The sequence below is a fragment of the Gadus chalcogrammus genome, chromosome 13 (genome assembly GCF_026213295.1).
Source record: "Gadus chalcogrammus isolate NIFS_2021 chromosome 13, NIFS_Gcha_1.0, whole genome shotgun sequence".
NCBI lineage: Eukaryota > Metazoa > Chordata > Actinopteri > Gadiformes > Gadidae > Gadus > Gadus chalcogrammus.
Window position 1 is genome coordinate 24,093,371 of NC_079424.1, and position 10,247 is coordinate 24,103,617.

The 10,247-nt window shown below is 43.0% G+C and overlaps 1 protein-coding gene across 1 annotated transcript; it reads right to left on the reverse strand.

The window, feature by feature from the left end:
• Positions 1-231: 231 nt before the first annotated feature.
• On the reverse strand, positions 232-2,110 carry ugt2a5 (UDP glucuronosyltransferase 2 family, polypeptide A5). The gene is given in 3 exon segments (XM_056605318.1): positions 232-487; positions 962-1,172; positions 2,092-2,110. Coding segments are annotated over 3 exon segments (486 nt in total).
• Between the last annotated feature and the right edge of the window lie 8,137 nt (positions 2,111-10,247).

A 10,247-nucleotide genomic window follows, 5' to 3' on the forward strand; every position in this document is an offset into this window, starting at 1 on the left:
TCCTTCTCTATTAAAACTTGAATGAAGTACCAAATTGAATGGCAGAGAAATGTTTGAGTACATTTTTCCTGAAAATGCTTACATGAATTTACTGTAGGAAAAAGGCGTCTTGTGGCAAAAAGATATTTGTAAAGACAATTCACGAATCAAAATGCAGTGTGAAAAAAGCGAAAAAGGTCAAACAAAAGCCTCACTGTGCCTTGCTCTTCTTACTGTTCATGTTCTTCAGGTTCATGTTCTACAGCACATCACGACGAGGCAGCAGCTCTTGACCATTAGGAGCGTGAGGAGCCGCCCAGCAGACAGCAGCAGCTGCACCACGTCCAGGCTGTGGTACTGGTACCAGGTGAGGCTGTGGGCCTGCACCCTGAGGTGTCGCGCTTCCTTGTTGCGCATGGTGAACTCGATCCAGAACACAGGCTCATCCCTGGGGCTCAGCAGCCGGTCGTGGTGGATCTTGGACAGCCTCATGACGCTCTCCTTTTACCTTAGATTAGAACCATAGAATATATACACCTCATGTTCTCTGTTCTTTCTTAATGTAGTCTGAATTCAGAGTGCTTTATTGATCCCATCCTTGTGCCTCCAGATTAATAAAGTACTGACATTTTGCAGCAGACACTTTTATCCAAAGAGAGTTATAGAATAAGGATATAAGCAGTTCCTCGTGAGATCATCTAGATGTTCAACTTTGCATTTTGCAATGAATGTCAGAGAGAAGCAGTCTCGGGGCAACAATAAGCATACACAAAGCATACAATCAACATGTAGAAACTGAAATGGCCATGCAGAGTAAAGTGGCGCAGGGGCAGGCATCAACACACGGTGGTTGTTGAACGGTTGCAGTAGATCACATTTCAACTTTGTTGTGTACACATTCTAGATAATCACAGAAGGGCTGAAGCCATTCCTGCTCTCGTTGATATTTTCCTCTTCATTAAATGATATGAGGGAGACTCACGAGGGCTGGGTGATGACCGTCTGCAGGGCGTCAAGGAGGTCCTGGCTCCGCATGGTGTTGTAGTTCAGTATGCGGGCAACGCCCTTGGCCTCCATGTGCACCATGTTGTCGGGCTGGTCAGCGAACATGGGGTTCCCCAGCATTGGGACCCCGTGGTAGATGGCCTCGTTGGTGCCACCGTGCGTGATGAACGCTTTGGCTTTAGGGTGACCTGGGGATTATACAGTTAGAAAATAACTACATACTAACAGCCTATTTACATCAGAATGGATGAAGATCGTAATGTGGATAAATTAAATTGAGAAACAAAAGGAAAACAATATCTAATGGAGAGCCAAACAATTGTAAAAGGATCAGATGAGAGCAGCTGGTCGTTAAGAGCAGATGAAAAGTTTATTTTCAGTCTATTTTAAATGAACTGCCCCCCTCTGCCTCTCTCTAATAAAGGGAGGGTGCTGCTTCATAGGCGTGTCCTGGGAAATTGTAGTCTGCCATTTAGTCATTTAGTATTTTGGCAGTGTCTGTAAAGTTTGTCTGTACAGTGTTTGTACCTGTATCTGTACAAGGTCTGTACGTGTGTCTTTACAGTGTCTGTATGTGTATCCGTACAGTGTCTGTACGTGTGTCTGTACGTATGTCTGTACATGTGTCTGTACAGTTTCTGTACGTGTGTCTGTATGTGTGTTTGTACGTGTGTCACAATGTTGGACGTTTGCAGCAAACCACTAGATATCGCCAATTCTAACTGTCTGTTCTCTGTGCTTTTCCTCCCTAATTATGTCTCTTGTTATCAGACTCATCTGCACCCTGTTAATTAGTCATGTGAGTTGTTTAGCCAATTGTCTCACAGTACCTAAAGGGGTAGTTCGGAATTTTGGACATAGGGCCTGATTCCCAAGATAGCCTTTGTGTTCTTTATCACTGGAGACAGTTTTCAACACATTTCATTCAGTCCTTCTAGTTGTGGAGTTCGCTCGTGCTAGGCTAGCACACGGCAATGGGCAATACTAGCCTGCTAATAAAACAGTCTTACCTACTCCACACAGTACACCCGAGGTAAATCAATCATAACGCCATACTATAGATGTAAATGTCTGAGTTGATAAAATAATGTAAGAAATAAAACTAACCTTGCATCGCATGAATCATCGCATATTGAGGGACAAACGTTCTCAGCAGCAGCGGAATTTAACCTAGGTATCAGTCCGCCACTGCCGTAGCCTACTACCAGGAATATAACACTGCTGCTGAGACACAACAAGTCCCTCAAAATACAATGCAATGCAAGGTTGGTTTTATTTCTAATATTATTCTATCAACACAGACATTTACATCGACCGTCTGGCGTTATAGTTGATTTGCCTCGGGTGTACTGTGGAGTGGGTAAGACTGTTTTATTAGCAGGCTAGTATTTGCACGAGCAAACTCTGCAACTAGAAGGACTGAATGAAATGTGTTAAACTGTGGGGTAGTTCGGAATTTATGGCGCATTTCCACCAGAAATGCAACATAAATAGGCCCTATGTCCAAAATTCTGAACTACCCCTTGAAGCCTGAGGGGTATTCCATCAAAGTCGCTAACGAATGCGGCGCTTAGTAAATTAAGCCCGGTTAGAACTAACGCCAACTTCCACTTGAGGCTAAAGCCAATCCATCAACCCAGTTACGCCGTGCCTTGTTAAGGTTAATTCAAACCAGGCTTAAGGGCTTTTTATGGTTCCACGTTCCCGCAACGCAAGGGGGTTACGGACCCCTTACGTCCTTGCGTACCCTCCTTGCATCCACCACAGGACGTGTGCCTTCCAAAAATCATGACCTTCTGTCGAGGCGACGCAGCAGCAAGGGCTGTGATTGGTCCGCTTACTAAAACCCGACGCAGAACCATAAACCTTCATGACTGCGTCGAAGCGTCTGCGTGGTCATTGGGTTGCGGGAACGTGGAACCATAAAAATCGCTTAAAAGGCTCTTTATGGTTCCACGTTCACGAAACGCAAGGGGGTTACGGACCTGGGTAACACTTTATAATAACTATCCGTCATAACTAGTTAATAGATCATAAGTAAATTGTTAATTGATGAGTTATTAATGACTTGTTAAGTGTTTGTCAACAGTGTTTGTTAAGGATTTATAATGATGCCGTGTAGGTAGTCAATAGATCATTAATAAACTGTTAGTTGATGAGTTATAAATGACATTCATGATCTATTATTAATTTATAAGGTATAGTTATAAATCATTAACATACAGTTAACGATTTATAACTATACCTTATAAATTAATAATAGATCATGAACAAGCTATTAGTAAATTACTTACTTATGACTTGTTAAGTATCAGTTAATAGTTTATATATGTTATAGGGACGTTATTCTAAAGTTGCAACTATTCCTCATTTACTAACAGTTATTAAATGAGGAATAGTTGCAACTTTAGAATAACGTCCCAATAACATACATAAGCTAATAACTAATACTTAACTAATATTAACTCACACTTTACAGATCTGTTATATATATCTGTTATATATAATAGTTTGTTAACCATCTACTAATACCAGTGAAACTTTGTAGAACAGCAAATGGGTGGAACAAGTTCAAGGTACAGATTTGATGTGATATTTAAAATATCAAATTTTTGTACCTCAACCTTGTTCCGACCATAGGCTTTTCTGTTTACTGTATTTTACCAAAGAAACACCACAGATGAAATGTTGAACATTGTGTTTAATGTATAGAAACACACATACTGAGCCATCACATGGAAGAACAGCAGTATACAACAGTATACAAACCCATGAGGTTTCTGCACTTTTTGTGCAGGACTTGAAAACAAAATAAATCAAAATCAATCCATTGGCATTATTGATATGAACATGTCTTAGCACAACTTGGACCATCTATACTTAGTGAACCAGACCCGAGCTACAACCAAACTGCTCTATCCCACAGTGACACAACACCTAGGTTGAATCCCATTACTTGGCTCGCTTCAAAATCTCAGCCCTAACCAGTGGCGTCACTAGGCTGTTTTATTCGGGGCTAAAGCCCCGGATCTAATTTGATTAGCCCCGAATCTTTTTTGTTAAAAAAAAAATATATATATATATAATTTATTTTTTATTTTTTGCTGCATGCAGAGCCTGTGCTATATCCACACGTTGCACATGCCCCCATTTGTTAGGACTCTTGCGTAGCTTACTGCTAGGAATTTCTGTTCTACTGCTCAAGATTTTAAGCCATACATTTATGAACTTGCATTGAAGAAAATATATCAGTTTTTTGTGGTCTGTAAATAGGCCAATCTATGAGGCTAAATAGCATGCCAATATTGATGACTGATTGTGTCAAATGTCTAAGGATGAATGCTAACATGATTTGTTTCCAACTTTTGCCTTAAGTTACAATTTAGCTAACTAGCTAGCTGCTGCCCTTTTCGATTCCAATGCCGGCTGTCATTTCATTACCAATGTTAAGTGTCATAAATAGTTAACACTGGTGCTGAGTCATGATTCCTAAAAAGGAATACCCAAAACATGTGATATGTTTTCAATTTGCAGAAAGTTTTGAAAAATCCAGGATGCCTGAGAGCCTTACTGCATTATATTCCATAATAGTTGTTTCTTTAGGAACCTGAATGTTGTCTTTTCCTTCACAGAAAAAAAAATATTTCCATTATAAAATGATGCAGAAAAGGCACAGATAGATGAATAAAAATCCACCAGAATGCAGGAAATTAAGTGTTTGACGCTCAAACATTTCTGGGGGAGCACCCCCATACCCCCCACCTATAATTTGTCTCCCAAAATGTTGAAATGAAACCTAGCCTATATGAGCCTGTACGCAGGTTGCATACAATACATCCATAGATATGTTGTTTTTACTTTTTGGATTAAAAAGAAGGCATGTCAGCAAACTCCATGTCGGCCCTTAGTATGATTATCATTTCATCATAGAGTGGCCCTTTGTGAAAATGAGTTTGACACACCTGATATAGGTAATGTAAGGTCTGTCTCACTTGTATTCATTTTACTCTGAAATAACTTGAATGGAACTTTAGATGTCTGGGGATAAGCAGCAGTCAGGTAGCTATTCAAAGCTATAATTACCTGCCTATTTTGTTTATTTAGGTAAAGCATTATGAAAAAAAATGCAAGCGCAAAAAAAGTATACAACAAAATTTGCCGCACGTGCACTGTCCTATTCCCTCTTGGGCTAAGCCCCGGATGTTTCAGAAACCTAGAAACGCCCCTGGCCCTAACCCTCGCTGTTGCGCGTTCACGCGCCGTGGAGCCATGTCCCAATACCAGTTTAAAGGTAGTTTAAGGGGTAGGGGGAGGGCTAACATCCCCTCAAAATTTAGATTTTCGATGGGCACCCTCAAAGCGCTTCAGTTGTGACTTGCCCCCACAATACCTTGCGAGAAAACGGAAAATCAAGAAATATCCTAGACAAGATGGAGGGCGAAAAGATACGACAGGATTGGAAAAACTCAAATGTAAGTGTTTTCTCTGTAATTAACTAGTAATTATTTTATTAATTATACTCTGCAGCCCGGCCACGGGCTTCGAAGCCCGGCCGTGGACTCTCGGAAGATCGCGAAAGTCCGCGGCCGACTTTCGCGGAAGATCGCGAGGCCGACTTTCGCGGGCCGCCCGACCCCGGTTCTCGGCCGGGCTCTGCAGCCCGGCCATCGACCGGGCTGCAGACCGGGCTGCATATCATGTCATATGATATCCAGATCTTCCATGTTCTAGTGACTCCAGGTTACAAATAAGCTTTATACTAATATATTATATTATATTAGTAATATTCTATAAGTATTATTATATATACTAATATATTATATTATATTAGTAATATTACATGGTTAATCAATGTATTTTTTGGCAGTACTATATTGTGTACATAGCTATTATATATTGTACATAATATATGGCCATATCAACCAGTTCTGGCATATAATTCCTAATTCCTTCTTATTAGTTTTCTTTCAGGACTTCGTTGAGTCCACTGCCACCAGCCCCCCCCCACCTCTCCCTCATGCTCCTCCACCCCAGGCACCTCTTCCACCACCCCAGACACCCCTTCCAAGAGGAGAGTGCCAGGGAGCAGGCGAGGCATGAGGAGAGCGAGGCAAAGTTGGCGGAATGGTTGAGAAGATGTGATTCTCCACCATTCTCTCAAAAGCTGAGAGAGAGAGTGTGTGTGTGTGTGTGTGTGTATTTTTAGGTGTGCGTGTGTGTGTATTTTTAGATGCGTGTGTGTGGATTTTTAGATGTGTGGTTCAGTGTTTCTTATTTAAATAAAGTGTTTCTTCTAAAGTGTTCTTGTTCATAACCGATTATTATCTAAGGGTGCACTCACACTAGGCCATCTGGCCGTGGCCGTGGCCTAACTATGCTCAAATCTGCCAGTGTGAGTGTGGCCAGTCTGGCCAGGCCGGGTCAATTTGGCCACTTGGGAGAGGTGTGCTGCTACGGCACGGGCCGCTACGGTACAGATGCTAATGAGCCGACACGCGCACACGCACGGCTACGCAACCTGAGCTGGATGACGTATAGTCAATGCGACGACCACGGACATAATAAAGGCGACGAGCCTTCTTTCCCATTAAACGGTAAACATTGCGTCAAGCAGTTCAACTGTTGGTGTGTTCTCTGTGTTGTTGTCCATTGTTGTTAAAACTCTGACTGGCGGCAGACTTTATTATGGTCCATGCAGCGGACGCTTGGTGATGACGTGTTACGACGTGATGACGTATGTACAAGAGCCTTCCGTGGCCAGGCCACAGCTGCGACGGCCAACGGCCACGGCCAGATGGCCTAGTGTGAGTGCAGGCTAGGGGTGTGCCAAATAATCGTCATGACGATGCATCGCGATTCTAATTTTCACGATCTACTGCATCGATTGTTGACGCCAAGAATCGATTATTAATTTAAAAAAATGAATAATTAAAAAAAAAAAAAAACATTTTTTTTTTTTTTATATAGTTTTATAAAGCCTATTCACTTTTTGTGGCATCAGTTTGTCCTCTTATGTTTATGAAATGATATTGCTGTTATAATGGCAGCTACTTCCAAAAGGGGAAATGTTTGAATGTTTTCATTTCATTGGTTTAAAGGACCACTGAGGCCATCATGTAAACGGCACTGATTATCCTTATTTTGTTATTTTAAGTTTTTTAGATCCTTAGCACTTCTTGTCAGTGTATCCAGTAATAGTCGTTTCAATAAATACAGCTATGTATGAATTGAGTTGCTTTGAGTTATCAATTGAACACACTATCCAGATCATACATAGGCAGTCAGCCACTGGTAATGGCTTAATTTTTTTTTAAGTGTTCAGTGAAAATTCGCAATGCATCGCAATGCATCGCAATAATTCAAGTATCGCGATGCATCGTGATAGAATCGCATCGTGGCATGTGAATCGTGATACGAATCGAATCGTGACTTCTTTGGCAATACCCACCCCTAGTGCAGGCCAGAGAACAATGGGGCCATTTGAGCACGGTTAGGTGTGAAAACGGCCAACGGCCACGGCCAGATGGCCTAGTGTGAGTGCACCCTAATACCACCTTTAACATGTAGCTAAGTGACATTCAGAATAAAGGTATATTACGAGGGACAAATAGTATTATTTTTTTTATTTTTTTTGAATACTTTATTTAAACATGCCAATTACAAAATATAAATACCATTTCAGGTTAAACATCTTTACAATGGGTCTTGCTCGTTGCCCGAGACAATGGCAGCCAGTCTTTCTCTTGTAACATTACCAGGGGTCTGGTTATCTGCTAGGGGGCACGGGGAGGCCATGATGACGTCACAGGGTAGGGTTGTCCCATTTGGTAGGGGATCGGTTAGGGGTAGCAATGAGGGGTAGCAATGAGGGCCGTAGTAATGAGGGGTAGCAATGAGGGTTAGGGTTGAGACAGAGCAAAAAAATGGGATTGGGCCCTAATCTTTCTTAGACAGAGGAATCAGTTTCCCCTTTTTCTTTTGATGTTCAAACATCCCTCCAAAGGTTTGGATCATTAATCAACTCTTCCAGAATTTTTTTTGCAAAGTCCTGCAGTCGTTGCTGTGGTGTATGAGCAGCAACTCCTTGTATTTCTTCGGGGCCACAACAGCCAGCTCACAGATCGGGGCATTGGCGCGACGACGGTGTTTCGGTCGACACCAACCTTTCGATATGCCACACTCAGCTTTCTTCCTTTCTTGTACGCCTTAAAGGTCCCATGACATGCTATTTTATGTATTCTTTAATAGGTATTAGTGGGCAACTAACACAGTATTCAAAGACGTTCCGGAAATTCAGCCGTGGTGCAGAGTTACAGCCACTCCGAGCCAGTCGCACATTGAGCTTCCCCCAAATGCGCTGTTTTGGTGTCTGTAGCTATAATGCAAATGAGGAGGAGCGAGGCGGGTCAAGGAGGAGGGTGGGGGTGTGGCCCTGAGCAGCTTGCAGCCACGGTACCATGCTCTGTTTACAGTGGATGTATCGCAATGGCGAGGCGCACACAGCCTTTAGCCGTGTTCTGTAAATATTCTAGAACACACGGGAGTCCTGGAGCTCTATATCTAAATATTATCATATAGCCTACATAGATATATCATATAATATGTATTATCACGGCCAAAAGCTGTGTGAGCCGATATTATGAATCTCAAACGACCTCGTTGGGTTCTCCGACGTTCCTGGTTCTTCAGCGTCCTCATCAAAGTGAAGTAGACTGAACCGCGACAAGGAGGAGAAAGGGGTCGTTGCCGGGGCTCAACGGGAGACATTCGCCGCCAACAATCCCTTTCTCCTCCATGTCGTGGTTCATGTGTTTGAGGGAGTCAAAGCCAAGTTCCTTCCCCCCAATTCATTCTCAACCTTGGCTGAGATAACCCCCAATACGAGTCTCGTTGTAGAAATACCAGAGACGAGAGTCCGACGAGGAAGTGTACAACACTTGGGTTACAGTCCTGGAGCTCTATATCTAAATTATATCATATAATACATAGAAATCTGTATCATTTAATACACATTATCACGGCCAAAAGCTGTGTGCGCCTCCAGACGATATTATTAATCACAAACGACTTTGTCGGGTTCTGCGACGTCTCTGGTTCTTCCACTTTCACATCAACCTGAAGTCGACTGAACCGCGCGCTGCCGGCTGCCGGGCATTGGTGCCTCGCGGCAACCGGCGGCAAGTCGCAGTTCATGTACTTCAGCGAGTCAAAGCAAAAGTTCCTTTCCCCAATTCCTTCTCAACCATGGCTGAGATAACCCCCAATACGAGTCTCGTTGTAGAAATACCAGAGACGAGAGTCCGACGTGTTATGCGCCATATAACACCAAAAGCAGAACGGTTATCCAAATAATAAGGAAGTGTACAACACTTGCGTTACAGTCCTGGAGCTCTATATCTAAATAATATCATATAATACATAGAAATCTATATCATTTAATACATATTATCACGGCCAAAAGACGATATTATGAATCACAAACGACTTTGTCGGGTTCTGCGACGTCTCTGGTTCTTCCACTTTCACATCAACCTGAAGTCGACTGAACCGCGCGCTGCTGGCTGCCCGCTGCCGGGCGATGGTGCCTCACGGCAACCGGCGGCATGTCGCAGTTCATGTAGCCTACTTCAGCGAGTCAAAGCCAAAGTTCCTTTCCCCCAATTCCTTCTCAACCATGGCTCAGATAACCCCCACAACAGTCTCGTTGTGGAAATACAAGACACGTCAAAGAACCGGCAAGAAACACTTGCGTTACAGTGTGTGTATTCACACACACACACACACACACACACACACACACACATACACACACACACACACACAGAGGCGGCGCCAGGGTAGGGCTTGGTTGGGCTATAGCCCAATCAAGAATTGTGTTAGCCCTACCGTTAGCCCTACCATAAAACAACCAAGAAAAGTGCGGAGTCCAACAGCGCCCCCACGTCGTAACGGCATTCAGGCAGCTGCAATGACAACGGTCATGAGATCAGTGGGGAACCTGTCAGTCACTCCTGTGAGCGCGCTTTTAGTGTATGCTCGACACAGAAACAGTTTGGTTGAAATTTGAATTATCTTTGTTAGAAGCTACCTGGCTGTAGTAGTTAGCCTTAGTGGCTTACAGTCACGTTATTAAGTTAACGTTAGTAAGCTGGTCAAAATTTATCGTGGATAAATTTGTTTTTAAACGTCGTCGGACGGAAGAACAGATGGCGGTGGCGGGCGTTTTGGATAAAACTACGGACACACCGTTGACACCTGCGGGG